The following is a 17,898-nucleotide window of genomic DNA, read 5'->3' on the forward strand; positions in this document are numbered from 1 at the left end:
ATTTTAAAGACATCCCAAAGCTTGCCAGTCACCTGCCACCCTCATCCGCACTTCCAGCATGCTTCCAGCCCACGCCTGCAAGCTGCCTGCCCTTCTGGCTGGCTCCTTGTGCCGAGGCCTCTCTTTCATCTCCCTTCTTTATGGAGGCCACTACCTGGCCATTGGGAGTCCCAGGTGGTGCAAACGGTTAACACGCTTGGCTGCTAACAGAAAGGTTGGAGGTTCAAGTCCACCCAGAGGCGCCCGAAAGAAAGGCCTGGTGATCTGCTTCCCCGAACTCAGCCACTGAAAAGTCTATGGTGCACGATTCTGCTCCAACACACATGTGGTCGACGTGAGTCAGAGTCAACTTCACAGCAACTGCTTCTGGTTTTACCTGGCCGTTGAGGCCCCATTCCACTTTTGTTTTCTTTCCACATAGCAGCTGCAAAGCTCTACAAGGTCACCTGGGGTCACCAAGTCCCAGTCTGCAGTACATGCTATGGGTCAGATCACCAGCCTCTTGTTATCCACATCCTGGAGTCTGACCAGCTGGTACCCTGACTGCTCAGGAATCCCCTTTACTGGGTTTTTCATTCTCCCGGAAGGTATTTTCTCTTCCCATTCAAAGGTCCAGGCATAAAGACAAGCTTCCTGGCTTTTTCCCTGGGCCAGTGGGTAAAAGTTTTGCTTTCCTCTCCCTTCTAGAGGTCCCTCCATGAGTGTTAGAATCTAAGCCACCAGCCTCTTCCTGGGCCTGACGATATTCCCCCTGCCCCAGGATCCCACGCACGGCTTTCAGCCTGTCTTTATTTCTGGGCCTCCAATACTTCCCTTTCCTTTTTGGTGCTCCACGTACAGCATGCCTCTATCTCGGCTACCATTTCCCAGCATTTGTGGGCAGAAGGATTAGCTCAGTCAAGTGTGTTGTTAATTAACTAGAAGCTTTAGGTTCCAGTGAGGCTCATCATTTTTATAATCAGAAGAACAGAACTTTTCAAAACAAAAGCCCAAACCAAACACATCTATTCTTTGCCGAAACCAAAACCTTTTCTTTCATAAACAATGCAATGTTAACAAATTTCTGTTCTGGAGTAGAAGTCAGTAGTCTACTTATTTGCAAAATAAGTGTTAAGTAATTTAAAACATGAGAGGAACCTTGGTGGTGCAATGGTTAAGCACTTGGCTGTTAAGTGAAAGGATGGCGGTTCAAACCCACCCAGTAGCTCCGCAGGAGAAAGACCTGGTAATCTGCTTCTGTGAAGATTCCAGCCTAGGAAACCCTATGGGGGTCGTTATGAGTCGGAATCGACTGAACGACACCTAACAACAACAATCATTTAAGACACACTTCCTTCTCTACAGGTAGGAAAGTCCAAATGAAACCAAACTCATTGCCATCGAGTCGATTCCGACTCATAGCGACCCTTCAGGACAGAGTAAAACTACCCCATAGGGTTTCCAAGGCTTTACAGAAGGAGACTGCCATGTCTTTCTCCTGTGGAGCAGCTGGTGGGTTCCAACTGCTGACCTTTCGGTTACCAGCCAAGCACTTAACCGCTGCATTGCCAGGGCTCCTGGTAGGAGAAGGACTGTCAATCTCCAAGGCAGGACCCAGGAGTGTGCAGCATGCATGTTACCTTTTGGCGCCGCCTGCATCCGGGGAGACGATGATGCAGCTTCTCCACTCGGCGATGTTCTCCCGGATCCACTGCAGGACCGCAGGCTCCGCGTACAAGTTATCCACAGGGATGTCGAAGAAGCCCTACAGGGAGACATCGGCACCGTGTTGCAGGGTTTCTTGTAAAGAGAATCTCTTTCATTAAATAAAATTTGGATTTGTTTTTCAGAAGAAACCCCAATCACAGATTCCCTTTGCTTAACTTTAACAGAAGGAAATGAAAAGGCAGATCTGCTCTAGAAGTATATTTCCATCCAATCTATTATCTTATGGACTTTTTATATTTTCTTATGATCACCCGTATTCCTGAGGAGTAAGAGTGGCTTTGCAGGGCAGTGGGGGGTGGAGAGGGGGAGGTCTGTCATTTCTTAAGAAACTATTATAAACCAAATACTGCATATTCATTATACATCACAGTGAGTACAGTATAATTTGGCCTGTTTTGCAGATGAAGGGGCAAAGTTATAAAGAGGTTAAAGAACGTACATTATTACTGTGCCATTCTAATCACTTTCTAGAAGTCCAGATGGAATTATATAGTTTACCACTAAGGAAGAATACAGTTATGTGCTCAGCTGCTAACCGAAAGGTTGGAGGCTCGAGTCCACCCAGTAGCACCTTGGAAGACAGGCCTGGTGATATACTTCTGAAAAACCAATCACTGAAAACCCGATGAAGCACAGTTCTACTCTGACACACATAGGGTTGCCATGAGTTGAAGCTGACTCGATGGCACCTGTTTTTTTTTTTTTTTTAACCGAGAAGCCATTCCTACTTCTCTAAAACTGACTGGAGGGTTTTATGAATTGAATTGTGCTGCCCAAAAGCATATGTTGAAATCCTAATCCCTGTACCTGTGAATGTGATCCTGTTTGGAAATACGGGTCTTTCTTTTGCTGTGTTAATGAAGGCATCCTACAGAAGTAGGATGGGTCCTAAACCTAATCCTTCCTAAATGGTATCTTATAAAGAACGACAGCCACAGAGACACACTCACACAGAGGGTGGATGCCATGTGACAGCCAGGCAGACCGATCTGTAAGTAGCAAAGGAACACCAAGGACTGTGGCAGCCACCAACAAGGAGAAGAGAGGCCCACAGAAGGAATCGACGTAGCCAAGACCCAGATTTGGCCTTTTAGCCTCTACGACTGTGAGAAAACATATTTCTGTTCTTTCAAGCCACTCACTCGTGGTATTTCTGTTAGAACAGGGAAACTAAGACGGGGCATGGTGATGGTAGAAACGGGTGCTATTAGCATCACATTATATTGCCAAGTTCAGTAAAGACCGGAAAATCTAAGCACGTAGTCAGCTACAAACTCAAGCACAAGTACCTCCTTCTAAAAGTTTTAAAGTTAACAGAGTTGGGATTTAAGCACTCTCATTTTTAAGCTCCTGATCACAAGCAACAGAAAGAAATATATTGCTGGTACCTGTATTTGAGAGGCATGCAGGTCCATGGTGATGATGTGATCCGCCCCTGCCACTGAGAGCATATTGGCCACAAGTTTCGCAGAAATCGGAGCACGGCTCTAAAATACAAAGGTAGGGATTTTATAATAGGCAAAGGGAAGGAAAAAGATGGACACAGTGAGATTGCTCCCACTAAGACGTACATGAGAAAGATAAATCACAAGAGAAAATCAAAACAAATAATAAAGTGACACGTGTTATAAAGGAGCCCTGATGGCATAATGGTTAAGTGCTCAGCTTAACCAAAAGGTTGGTGGTTCGAACCTACCAGCATCTCGAAGAAGAAAAGACCTGGAAATTTGCTCCCGTAAAGACTACGGCCTAAGAAACCCTGTGGGGCAGTTCTAACTCTGTCACATGGTGTTGCTATGAGTCTTGGAAGAAGTATAGCCAGAATGCTCCTTAGAAGCAAGAATGGTGAGACTTCATCTCATGTATTTTGGACATGTTATCAGGAGAGACCAGTCCCTGGAGAAGGACATCATGCTCGGTAAAGTAGAGGGTCAATGAAAAAGTGGAAGACCCTCAATGACATGAACTGACACAGTGGCTGCAACAATGAGCTCAAGCATAACAACGATTGTGAGGATGGCGCAGGACTGGGCAGTGTTTTGTTCTGTTGTACACAGGGTGCTATAAGTCGGAACCAACTTGACCGCACCTAATGACAACATGAGTCAGAACTGACTTGATGGCACACAACAAAATCAACAACAACAACCCATGTTGTAGTAACAAGAGATATACTCATCCCATTTTTATCCATCAAATATTTTACTGGTCATATACTATTGTGAGACAATGCATTTCCCATGGATATTTAGTTCAGAACAAACCAAATAAGATACACAAACTGTTAAAAATACAGGTAGTCCCCAACATATGACTGGGTTCTGTTCCGAAGACTGTCGTGAGTCGGTTCTGACGTAAGTAGAATACCTCATTGTTTTTGGTTTTCATTATTATTGCCTTTTATTATCAGTACCATTATAGATCCGATCTTTACTTGTCTTTTTGGGTTGGAAACATTACATATAAACTTACAGATACATTTTGATACATACATAAAAAAACACACATCCATAAAAAAATGGATAACCCTGACATTTTGTCAATTTCAGTAATAACTCCACTTGTAGAAAGTTCTGGATCACCGGGATTTTCCCTGGGAATGGGAATGGCGTTTCTAGTCAGAAAATTAGGGCGCGTCGTCTGTATGCTCCTTTTACATGTTGCAACATTGTACACAGTACATATTACTAATGATAAGATGTACGGAAAAAAATAGATGGTCGTAAATGCGATTCATCGTAACTCAGATCTGTCTTAAGTTGGGGACCACCTGTACACATGTGATAGCACAATTTGTATAATTCAAATTGCGATAACTGTGCAGAATTAAAATAATGGGACTGAGAGAGAGACAACAGCAGGAAGGATATAAAGTTTATTAGAGGGCCCTCTGAGGAAATCACTTTTAAGGTGAGGCAGGCCAAGGCAGGGAGAACATTCCAGAGCAAAAGCAGCACATGTAATCACACATTCAGGGGACTGAACAAAGCCCCTCGTGGCCACAGGCAGTGGTCAACGAGAGATGAGTAAGACGAGGCCAGAAGGGGAGGCAGGGGCAGATCATGCAAAGCCCTGAAGGCCAAGGTTAGCTCTTAAACCCGAGTATACGTACAGACAGCTGGAAGCTCACATGATTATAAATTAAACAAAAACCAGATGGACGAGGCACTCCTTGAGGTGATTTAGAAGTTAATATTTAGAGAAACAGAAGTGCCATTATTGCTGACATTAAATCCTTTTTAAAGCTACCTAACGTCTCCATGGAGTCGCTGGGTGGTACAAACAGTTAATGCACTTGGCTGCTAACTAAAAGGTTGGAGGTTCGAGTCTACCCAGAGGTGCCTCTGAAGAAAGGCCTGGAGATCTCCTTCTGAAAAATCATCCACGGAAAACCCTGTGGAGCACAGCTCTCTACTCTCACACATGGAGTCACCGTGCATTCTGGACATGACTCCACCGCAAGCGTTTTTTTTAAACTGCTCTACAGCTTTCATTTCCGTATCACACACTGTGGACAACGGAAATGTCCACTTTCAGAAAGACCCAAGAGACTCTCTCTACAGACTTGGGATGAGACCTGGTAACAAGAGTTCAGCATTTTGCTATTAACAACAGCGTTCCTACATATCAGCAACAAAACAGAAAATAATAGGCTTAAAAAAGACTTTATTCAAAATAGCAACAAATAAATGATGTGTTACACAAACATACACACAAGCTTCCTAGTCTGAAAGCTCTGCTGAAACCTGTTCGGCGTCACAGCCACACACAAGCCTCCCCTGGCAGACGGGTAGTACACTGGCTAGGAACAGAACCAGAGTCTCCCGCATAGAAGGCAATAATTCTACCACTAAACCACCACTGCCCCCTCTATTATTAACTCATGTTGGCATCGTTGAACTACCCTGTTCTACGTCATTTTTGTGGTAAAACCGGATTTTCTCGGCTTTAATATCCAAAGCCCCCCGGCCAGTCTGGCTCTCACCTACTTAGATCCATTCCTTTCCCCACCTCTGCACTGGGCACGCCCACCCTCCTTTTCTAGAGAAGACTTTAAACCTGGCCTGTTCTAAAGGCAGCCCCCCATACACCCTGCCTCGTCTCCCCATCTCACCAGGTCCAAGGCTTTGATTCTTCCTGTCTGCTTCCAATCTTCCAACTTTAAGGCACTCAGAGAACTTGAGATAGAAATAGTCTCCTCTACCTTTGTTTGGGGCAGTGAGTGTATGTTAATGGGGGAGGAACACCTCAGTAAAGGACGGTGGGAACGGCTGCCCAACTCAAAGAATGTCATCAATGTCACTGAACTGTACATGGAGACTCCTGAACTGGTGTGTGTTTTTGCTGTGTAAATTCTCAACAATAAATAGATAAAATAAATTATTAAAAAAAAAACCCTGCCCTCGAATGCGACCCCTTCCATTTGGGACTACCTTACGATGGCCTGCTGAAAAACCGATGCAGAAGATATTATACGTAGAGATGACAGAGTTCACAATTAGACTATACGTTCCTCATATCCACTGCCATTGAGTTGATTCCAACTCATAACGACCCTATAGGACAGAGTAGAACTACCCCACAGGGTTTTCAAGGAGCAGCTGGTAGATTTGAGCTGCTGACCTTTTGGTTAGCAGCCGAGCACTTAACAGCTGTGCCACCAGGGCTCCTACACCCCCCTTAGCCTTCCTCTTTTCTGTCAGCTTTCTCTAACAACAAACTATAGGATTTCCTAAACTAGGGATTCCCCAAGCCTCTACACAAGCAGTCTCTCAAAGTTATCGTTTCCTTGCTTCTGTGTTGTTGACTGAGGTAAACCTTCTCTCTTCAATCAGCAGCTACGTTGGCAAGGCCAAGGAATCATCTGACTGGAGCAAAAAACTAAAGGCAGCTACCATGTTGTTACCAAGAAACACACTTTAAGCACTATAATTAAGAAAAGTTGAAGAAAAAGAAACATATGCTTGAAATGGCTAAAAATGGAAAGCATATCTCAATGTTTGCCAGTAGGAAAAGAGGTAAATAGCTAAGGTTCCACAGCCCAGCTAAACCCACTGGGGCTTTAAGAACTCTGTAGGGCTCTCTGTCTGCAGTGGCTGGGGGAACTGCTGGCGTTTACAGGACAAGGCCAAGGGGGCCGCCATCACGCCCCTTGCAAGGTGCAGGACTCGCCTGCCTGCATGGACAGACAGTGCTGGCTTCTACATACAAAAGATTTCCATTATGAATAAAGACAAAAAACAAAGTTTGAAAAACCAACCTTGGAAAAAGAGATAACTGCAAATGGGCTACCTGCAAACGAGACAGGCAGTCACAATGTTAACATCTGTCAAAGAGGAACTCAAGAGTTACAGGTCATGGAACAATGGAAATGGCCACAGAATGATAAAAACGAACAGTTTACTGGAGAAGATACAATGGTGCTATGCTTGTATGTATCAAATATCTTAGTACCAAATACAAAATACAAAACCTGGTAGAAATGAAAGGAGAACTTGGTTAGAGATACAGTTAGAACGTGAGGGTTTATTAAATCTCTTGCCCCAGAGAAGAGAAAAAGTAGCGGAATATGGTCAGAATCGACTCGACGACAACCAACAACGCTGCATGGCCAAGGACGAAGATGCTACACAATCCTGTAGTAACACACGAGTGGAATACCTATGACAACGGACTACAGGCCACACTGATGGGACAAATAAGTAAGCTGAAATTTGGCAGCTAAAAATACACATAAAACTTTTAAATTAAGTTTAGAATTAAAGAAACTGCATACATACGTAACAAGCGGGAGGATATGGCTTTGTGACCAAAGGTTTTTTTTTTTTTATATCTCACATTTATCTTTTAATAGTATATATTTGAGACATTTCCTATTTGTACATAGAGTTCTGCTTCATTATTTTTTTTTAACTTTTATTGAGCTTCAAGTGAACGTTTACAAATCAAGTCACACTGTCACATATAAGTTTATATACACCTTACTCCGTACTCCCACTTGCTCTCCCCCTAATGAGTCAGCCCTTCCAGTCTCTCCTTTCGTGACAGTTTTGCCAGCTTCCTCTCTCTCTATCCTCCCATCCCCCCTCCAGACAAGAGTTGCCAACACAATCTCAAGTGTCCACCTGATATAATTATCTCACTCTTCATCAGCGTCTCTCTCCCACCCGCTGACCAGTCCCTTTCATGTCTGATGAGTTGTCTTCGGGGATGGTTCCTGTCCTGTGCCAACAGAAGGTCTGGGGACCATGACCGCTGGGATTCCTCTAGTCTCAGTCAGACCATTAAGTCTGGTCTTTTTATGAGAATTTGGGGTCTGCATCCCACTGATCTCCTGCTCCCTCAGGAGTTCTCTGTTGTGCTCCCTGTCAGGGCAGTCATCGATTGTGGCCGGGCACCAACTAGTTCTTCTGGTCTCAGGATGATGTAGGTCTCTGGTTCCTGTGGCCCTTTCTGTCTCTTGGGCTCTTAGTTATCGTGTGACCTTGATGTTCTTCATTCTCCTTTGATCCAGGTGGGTTGAGACCAATTGATGCATCTGAGATGGCTGCTTGTTAGCATTTAAGACCCCAGATGCCACATTTCAAAGTGGGATGCAGAATGTTTTCATAATAGAATTATTTTGCCAGTTGACCTAGAAGTCCCCTTAAACCATGGTGACCAAAGGTTTTAATCACTCACAAGCTAAAGCTAGGTCACAAAGTGACAACCATACACACACACACAAGACCAATCAAGGCTCTCATTCAAGGTATGGCAAACCATGACCCACGGGCCTAGTCACTTGTTTTTGTATTGCATATAAGCTAATAATGTTTTTGACATTTTTTAATAGTTAAAAAAAAAGTATTTCACAGGATGGAAAAATTACATGAAATTCAAGTTTCAACACCCAGAAATAAAGTTTTATTGGCACTCGGCCACATCCATTCATTGATGTATTGTGTGTGGCTGTTTTTGTGCTACAACCACAGAGTTGTGTAGTTGCAGAGACTGTACAGCTCTTTACAGAAAAAGTTTGCCGACCCCTCTGAGCTAAATCCTACCTCAAGTGCTGAATGCAGTTCTGGAGACAAAGTGTTTAATGAGAAATTAACTGACTAGCTTGTGTTCAGCACAGGATCTGAAAACCACTCCTGAAGAAGTTGGGGTTAAAAATCCAGGGGGACTTTGGTATATGAATTCAAATTCATAAAGGGCTGTTTTCATATCCAAGGGGATCTTATGTGTACAGTTTCAGAAAAATTGGGTTGTTTTGGAAAACAATTTAGGGAGATAAACTGAGGTGTACCGGGGGAAAACTTTCTCAGGATTAGTTACCACATCACAGAACAGCAATGCCTCTTATAAACTGGAAGAATTTATACAGACCCTGGCTACACATCCATCCATTAGAAATACAGCGGAGAAAATGGCTTAGAGCTGGTCCCCTCGGAAGTTCCCCTAGAACTCCAACTTTTCTGAGCTATCTCGAGGGTAAAAACCATGTCTTCTTCAATTTCTACTAAAGACTCACAGACCCCCCCCCCACAAAGCTAATAATGCTGAAAGAATAATTCAGCAGTATCAACGTCATTCTTCTTGAAAGGTTAAAAAGAGATAACGGTATTTTTCAAATTAAACTTTTTATTTATTTTTGAAAATTTTATTTTGTTGTCGTTGAAAATATACACTGCAAAACATACACCAATTCAACAGTTTCTACACGTAGAATTCAGTGACATTGATTACATTCTTCGAGTTGCGCAACCATTCCTACCCTCCTTTTCTGAGTTGTTCCTCCCACATTAACATAGACTCACTGCCCCCTAAGGTTCCTATCTAACCTTTTGAGTTGCTGTTGTCACTTTGATCCCATACAGATAGTTCTTTAAAACAGCACAATGCTCAAGGCAGCCTTTTTTTCACTAGTTAAGTTGAACTATTGTTTGGTTTTAAGATTTCAGGGGATATTTTTTGTATAAGGTTTAAAGATTTTCTCAGGGCAATAGTTCCAGGGGTTCATCCAGCCTCCATGGCTCCAGAAAGTTTGGAGTCCGTGAAAATCTGCAATTCTGTTCTGCATTTTCCCCCTTTTGATCAGGATTCCTCTATCGAATCTTTGATTAAAATGTTCAATAGTGGTAGCTGGGCACCATCCAGTTCTTCTGGTCTTGTGGTGGAGGAGGCAGTTGTTTGTGGCGGTTGTTCAATTAGCCGTACATTCCATATCCTCTTCCTATTCCTGACTGAACATTTTATTTTGAGGTAATTATAGATTCACATGTACTTATAAGAAATAAGAGAGAGAGAGATCCCCTGTACCCTTTACAGTTTTCTCCAATGGTAAGATCTTGTCAACTCTAGTACACTCTCACGAGCAGGATCGTGACATCAATACAACCCACTAATCTTATTCAGATCTCAGCAGTTTTATTTGTACTCACTAGTGTGTGTGTTTATGCAATTTTAGCACACGTGTAGGTTCGTGTATCCACCCCCACAGTCAAAGATACACATGAGTTTCATCACCACAAGGATGATAATGGCATCTTAGTACCTGCAGAAATATACTTCATCTGTCTCTACTTCTGTAAACATTAACTTAACATTACAGCTGGCTCAAAGACAAATCTTTGAAAAAGACAAGGTGAAGAAGTCTATTTGCTCTGCCATTAGGATAGAAAGCAAACATTTTGCAGATATTTTCTTTGAGGCAATATTTGAGGACAGAGATCACACGACACGAACCCAGAGCAGGTTCTTAGGACAGAAGACACCTCTCCTACCTTGTCCTTTTTATCTTGGCGGGCATACGGGAAACACGGGATCACGGCCGTCACCCTGGATGAGGACGCGATTTTACAGGCATTGATCATGATGAGGAGCTCCATCAGGTTGTCGTTGATTTCCCCACAGCCGCTCTGAATGATATAGACATCCTCCCCTCTCACGCTCTCACCAATCTCCACACTAGAAAAGACAAATCGGACCAATCGATATGAAAGCATATTTGCATCCTGGGGTTCCCAAGTTAGCCCCAGTGTCGGTGATTCCCTAGGAGGACTCCCAGGACTCAGTATACAGTTGTACTCACAACTGTAGTCTACTACAGTGAAAGGAGATAGAATACAATCAGCAAAGGGAAAAGGCATGTGGGGGCAAAGTCTGGAACAAACCAGGTGCAAGCTTCCAGAGTCCTCTCCTGTGGAGTCACACACGACACACCTAATTTTCCCAGCAATGACTTGTGACAACCTGTGTGAAATGTTGTCTACCAGGGGAGCTCATTAGAGACTCAGTGCCCAATTTTTGGTTTTTCTGGAGTTAATTACCTTACCTATTCACCTGCTAAGTTTTCTTAAGTTTTTCCAATTACTGTCATGTTGATTCCAACTCATAGCTCCGCCATGTGCATCAGAATAGAACTGTGGTCCACAGGGTTTTCAATGACTGATTTTTCAGAAGACTGCCAAGCCTTTCTTCTGAGGCGCTACTAAGAGGACTCAAATCGCCAACCTTTGGGTTAGCAGCTGACCACATTAACCGTTTGCACTACTGAGGAATTCCAAATTCAATCCTAAACACCTCTAAGGATCAAAAAACTCTTCATGATTTCAGAGGGCTCAAGCACAACATTCATTTCATTGTCCTGCAGATGTCTCTCCCAGAGCTGTCTGACTTAGTTTATCTTTCTGCTTGGGCACAGCTGCCACCTGACAATTCCCTTTAACCCTCTCCTGCACGTGATTTCCCATGTTCTGTATCCTCTTTCTTGGTGTACTTCCTTGTTTGTTGATAGCCATCCTCCAGTAGCTTCTTAAAAAAAAAAAGCTTCTTAAGAAACAGTAAACAGGAGCTAAATTTCTAGAAACTTATATGTCTAAAAATTTCTGTTCTCTGGGTTGAAAATTCTCTCCCTTCAGAGTTTTCAAAGCATTGCTCAAGTGGCATCTAGTTTTCAGTGGTGTTGTCCATATGTCTGAAGACATTCTGATCCTTGATTCTTTACATAGGCCCTATTTTTTTCTCCCTCAAACCTTCTGGGGTCTTTGCTTTAATCCCAGCATTCTGTAAGTAAATGATCACTTGCCCTATTGTGGGTCTACTTGCATCTATTGTGCTGGGCACTTAGTAAAGTACTATTTACCTAGAAACCTACAACCTTCAGTCCTGGAAAATTTTCTTGGATTATTTCTTTCATGATTTCTTCTCCATCTGCTCTGTTCTTTCTGGGACACCCATTAGTTGGCAGATGTGTTAAACTGAGCCTCTAAAGCTCATATTTTTTTCTTGTTCCTTTTCTCTGTCTGCATCTTTGTCTACTTTCTGAAAGAGTAGCTCAACTTTATCTTCCAAATTCTTCCAGAGTTTTTTTTTTAGTTATTCTTTCTATGATCACATTTTAATTTTTAAAAGCTTTTTCTTATTCTCTGATGAGTACTTATTTTGTTTTTCTAAATCATCTTTTTGTTTATTATGGCTGTAAAAAAATGGCTGTAGGACCACTTAATTCTCTGAGGATATCAACTTTTGAGGAGAAGGGGGAAGGATGTTTTCTCCTTATAGTCTCTTTCCTCTAAGTGGCTTCCCCCAGACCTTTGATTTTCATCTTTTGCAGAGGGTCTTTGCTCAGGTGTTGTCTGTTTACATTTAATAGTGCTACTACTACCACCCATTGTTGTTGAGTCGATTCTGACTCATAGCAACCCATTGGACAAGTAGATAGAACTGCCCCATAGGGTTTCTAAGGAGTAACTGGTGGATTTAAACTTGCCAACCTTTGGTTAGCAGCCAAGCTTTTAACCACTGCGCCACTAGGGCTCCACATTTAATAGTAGGGGACACTAAGTAGTTAAGTACATGAGTAGTTGGGGAGGTACAGATGAAACATGACTGCCCACTGAGTTGATCATTGTTACTGCTGGGGATGGGGACACAGGAATTCCTTATACTATCCTTTTTAAATTTTGTATGCTTTTTGAAAACCTTTATAAAATATTTTTAAAACACTTTTGAAAGCTATCCTTTTTTTAAAAAAGTTGGTTAAAAAAAAGTTGGTAGGAGTGATTTTATAAAATATTTAATGCTGCATATCAAACCATACATTTATGAGTCAAAACATTTAAAAGTTATGTAAGACATAACAAGTTATCCAGTCACCTGGACACAAGTTTTGAGAGGTACTTACCAGGAAACCAAATTATCCAGCTATATTACATCACAGGCATGTGGACTGAGAGCCAATGAGTTTTCTTGCCTATGATATGGGTCAACAATAGGAAGAGGACAGAAGCCATCACTCCCCAAAACCAGTGGTTTGCAAATCTGGAATTCGCCTAGGTTGATTTTTAATGCTCAGGGTCTCATGAGAACCTAACATAATTGTTAAACCAACAGTCCATGCTGCTCAATAATATGGCTCTGATGGACATGCCAACACACTATAGAAGCTTCCATTCTTCTTTCAAGGTTCCAAGACAGACATTCACTCAAACATTTTGGCTGCTATTTTCTAACTGAATCATTGGTGAGAATTTGGCAGTGGCTCTCATTAAGGGGAGAGAAGGACTACTCTGTCTCCTAGGGGATGTCTGGTGATGCCTGGAGACATTTTTGATGGGCATGACTGTGTGGGGGGAGGGACTATACTACTGGCATTTAGTAGGGACAGGCTAAGGATGCTGCTAAACTTCCTACAATGCACAGGACAGCCCCCACCACAAACAATGACCCAGCTAGAAATGTCAATAGTGTTGAGGTGGAGAAACCCTGAAATAAGGCATGGAGTAATCATTTCTCAGAGTTTTGAGCCTAGGGCTTCATAGGGAAAGCATTGGAGCAACACTGTTACAGGGGTTAGGAACAATGTATACCAAAACCTCTTTCAACCACCACTTAATCAACTCTTAAGATTAACTGACCTGCTCTCTTGTGTGTCCACACACTTCCGTCCCCATCTGTTGAACCACATGCTTACCAAAATCAGTTGTATTTATTCCCAAACTCGCAGCTGCCATTTATTTTTATTGTTGTGATTAATTGTTGTACTAGCTAGGTAAGAGATGGAGGAAAAAGACAGATTTTGCAAGCTAAATACTTCCCTCATATTTTAAAGTCCCATTTCACTGCGGGCTATGCAAGAAACATGGCTCTGTGTAACTGCAATCAACAATATTCCAAGGTCTTTGGCCCTAAATCCAAAGACCAGTACATAAGCATAACTTACACTTTAAGTTAAAGGAAGGCATTTAAGGCAGTATTGACTCTAGTGACCCCCTGTCTTAACTGACTTTAACTTTATTTCTCAATTAACCAACTAGCCGTAAGGTCTGATTATGCTCAGTAACATTTATGAAAATATAGTTCCAAGCTGCTAAGGAAACTAGAAAATATGTAACTCACAGAAACACAATGAGTATGTGATAGTAGAGACAAATAATGACGCATCAAACAAAAAATACATGAGTTTCAACATCATCCGAATGGTTATGGCAGACATGGAAGACGGCTCACCCAATACCCACTTCCAACCCTCTTCTTCCTTGCCAGCATCTACTAGAGAGACATGAAAAACTCAAGAATGTGACATTCTAGCTACCTTTGCAGCAAGGGCCATGTGATATAGTCCTAGTCCCTGACACAGAGGCAGAAGTCTCACGGCCCCAGGGCTGTACCACTGCACAACTCCAGAAGGCATCATCCCCCCATGCCCCATCTCTTTTCTGACCCACTCCTTGCTTCAACACAGACTCGATACCCAGAGCTATGGCAGCCATCCTGCAACTATGAAGAGAAGGTCAAAAGAATCCCACAGGCTCTGACCCTAACATTGTTGAGCCACCACTGAAGCCACCACCTACTTCTGGGTTTCTTGTTATGTGAGGAAATAAGCCATTATTTGCTTAATAAGCTATCATTAGCCAAGTATTAGGAGTCCCTGGGTGGTGTAAACAGTTACGCGCTTAGCTTCTAATTGAAAGGTTGCAATTTGAACCCACCCAGAGGTGTCTCAGAAGAAAAGCCTGGTGATCTGCTTCCACAAGGTCACAGCCATGAAAACTCTAAGGAGCACAGTTCTACTGACACACACGGGTTCAGCATAAGTCGGAATCAACTTGGTGGCAACTAGAATTGGAACTGGAAAGCCAAGTATTAGGCTGCTGTAGCCAAAAGCATTCCTAACTAAGTGGTTCCTGAAAAACACACGTGTGCGCGCGCGCACACACACACACACACGACAAATGAAGGGGTCAAACCCTTCTCTGACACCTTAAGTGAAGCCATTATTGTTCTATTTAAACATAGCACTAAAAATGATAGTGTCTAATCCTCCAAATTTTAGAATGAGGCCCCAGAGCACAGGTCCAGTAAAGGGACTTCTCCCTTACCACAAGACCACAAGGGTAGGTATTCCTCACCTAACCACACCTCACTCACCTATGTGAAGCCTAGAGAGGCTGCCCAAGGAGCCAAGCAACACACCAAGGTGGGGGAGCGGGGCACAGGAATCCCCTTGAGGTGTAGACAAGGGGACACCCGTGCAGGATGGTGGCCCCTGAACAAGCAAGCTCCGCCTCAGCCACCTTGGCCTAGGAGGAGGGAGGGGACACAGCAGGAAGGCAAGGATACTGCTGGGGGACAGGAGCCCTGGGGAAGTCAGGAGCTCCTGGTGACCCTGATACGGCAGAGGCCTTTACTCAGGGTTGAAAGACATCACCTCTCCTCAGGGAGCTGGGAGGGGGTCAGTGTTCAACATGAGAGAGCCCAGCCCTGGTCTGTCTGTTTCAGGGGAAGAAAAGCTGAATGGCGCCCTGTGCTCAGACAGGTTCTCGGGAAAATCAACTTCCCAGAGACACAGTCAGCTCGGCTCTATCGCTGGTTTTCAAAAGGTAAATCTGTTCCAAACGATTGATATATTAGGAACAATTTGAGCTTAACATGAATTTTGCCTTGGCTTACATGTGATCTCTCTCACCCTGAGATGAGAATGCAGACAGACAACTGGCCCCAGCAGAACAGAGCTACTTGGACACACTAAACGCATATGCACACACGCCTCACCAGGACAACAATCCACACCCACGCACATTTGATGTCGCAATGTTCCATCTGATTTTAGACAACCTTCCTGCTATGACCTCACAATAACTCCCAAGCTGTGACCCTCTCAAGGCCACTCCCCACGCAAGCTGCAGGTCTTCTTCAAGAAGTACCAGATCTATTGAAGTATCTCTTGTATTTTTTAAAGTTAACACACGTAAATTTCTTAGCACTTTCATTACATTCCTATCATTTTATGTCACAGAGGAAGTTTTGGAATGTTATCCACCCCCTCCCCATTTTTCCCATAAAAAACCCATCACCGTCAAGTCAATTCCGAGTCATAGTGACCCTATAGGACAGAGTAGAACTGCCCCACAGGGTTTCCAAGGCTGTAATCTTTACAGAAGTAGACTGCCACATCTTTCTCCCTTGGAGCAGCTGGTGGGTTCGAACCACTGACCTTTCGGTTAGCAGCTGAGTGCTTAACCACTGCGCCATATTGAGGGAAACTATGTGACAATTATCCAGTTAATGAAATTGTGGGAATCCCAGGTAAGAAAGGTCGCCATTTGCTCCTAGAATTCCTTCCACAGCTGCTTTTTATTTATTTATTTTTGCTACGAGTTGGAATTGACTTGATGGCAATGGGTATTTTTCCCATAAACCCTATTTTTTTCTCTTGCACACTTTTGCAATGTGGTGCTTTTTAGACATATATATGTCACGTTATAACAGAGCTGACTATAAATGAAAGAAGGCTCATAAATAATTATCTTTCTTCCTTCTCCCAGTACCAGTGGCCGATTATATTCAATATAATTGTTTTATTAAAAGAGTCAACTATAGCCAAAGAAAAATTAAAAACAAACCAACATTAGGGACACGATGTGGACATCTATCTGGACTAAATAAGTCTATGAGTTGAAAACCGACTCGACAGCACTTAACAACATACCCAACTTGAAGGAGAATACTTAGAAGGAAAAGGGAAGTTTTTCAAGTTGACACATTCCGAAAATTAGTTTGTATAACATTCCGCCATGTTCTTGCATGTTTGTGCTCGCTGCTACGGATGGAAATGGTATGGCACCAATGTCAAGAGGGAAGGGACAGAGAGAATTCTATATGCTCTCTCCCACCTCAAGCTCTAAGGAGCAAAATGTAATTCCTTTGTGACTATCACATCAACTGTAAAATGAAGTTGATGGGCAAACCACAATATTATACAGCTCAGGGATCCAAAAACTCCAGCCCACAGCCTGTTTCCGTTTGGCCAGTAAGCTAAGAATTTGTGTGGTAGGCAGAATAATGACCCCCTAAATAGGTCCATGGAGCCCTGATGGCGCAGTGGTTAAGAGCTTGGCTGCTAACCAAAAGGTTGGCAGTTCGAATCCACCAGTTGCTCCCTGGAAACCCTATGGGGCAGCTCTCTCTCTGTCCTATAGGGTTGCTATAAGTCAGAATCAACTTGATGGCAACGGGTTTGGTTTTTTTAGGAACAGGTCCACAAGGAGCCCTGGCGGCACAGTGTTTAAGCACTCAGCTGCTAAATGAAAGGTTGGCGGTTCGAACCCACCAGCCGCTCCATGGGAGAAAGATGTGGCAGTCTGCTCCCATAAAGATTACAACCTTGGAAACCCTATGGGGCAGTTCTACTCTGTCCTATAGGGTCGCTATGAGTCGAAATTGACTTGATTTGATGGCAGCAAGTTTGGTTTAAAATAGGTCCACATCCTAATCCCCAGAACCGGTAAATATGTTCGTTTACATGGCAAAGGGGAATTAAGGCCGCTAATCAGCAGATCTTAAATAGGGACATAATTGTCGATGTTCTGGGCAGGCCCAGTGTCATCACAAAGGTCTTTCGACGTGGAAGAGGGGGGCAGGAGAGGAGTCAGAGGGCAACGTGACCACAGAAGGATGGTCCGAGAGACCCAACACTGCTGGCTTTGAAAAGGGCGGAAGGGGCCATGAGCCAAGGGATGCGGGTGACTTCTAGAAGCTGGAAAAGGTAAGGAAATGCAGCCCTGCCGACCCATGGTGGACTCCTAACCTACAGAACCACTAAAACAACAAATTTGTGTTGTCTTAAACCACAAGTTTGAGGTAATTTGTTATGGCAACAATAGAAAAGTAATACAAATGGCTTTTACATCTTTAAAGGAG

At 43.2% G+C, this 17,898-nt stretch overlaps 1 protein-coding gene across 1 annotated transcript in view; it reads right to left on the reverse strand.

The window, feature by feature from the left end:
* PRPS2 (phosphoribosyl pyrophosphate synthetase 2) overlaps positions 1 to 17,898 on the reverse strand; it is a 33,380-nt gene that overhangs the window by 11,198 nt on the left and 4,284 nt on the right. Inside the window, exons 2-4 of the mRNA XM_049873130.1 lie at positions 10,476 to 10,659; positions 3,096 to 3,194; positions 1,620 to 1,744 (exon numbers count right to left, since the gene is read on the reverse strand). Coding sequence (XP_049729087.1) covers positions 1,620 to 1,744; positions 3,096 to 3,194; positions 10,476 to 10,659 — 408 coding nt within the window. The remainder of the gene's footprint in view (positions 1 to 1,619; positions 1,745 to 3,095; positions 3,195 to 10,475; positions 10,660 to 17,898) is intronic.

This window comes from Elephas maximus, chromosome X (genome assembly GCF_024166365.1).
Source record: "Elephas maximus indicus isolate mEleMax1 chromosome X, mEleMax1 primary haplotype, whole genome shotgun sequence".
Taxonomy (NCBI): Eukaryota; Metazoa; Chordata; class Mammalia; order Proboscidea; family Elephantidae; genus Elephas; species Elephas maximus.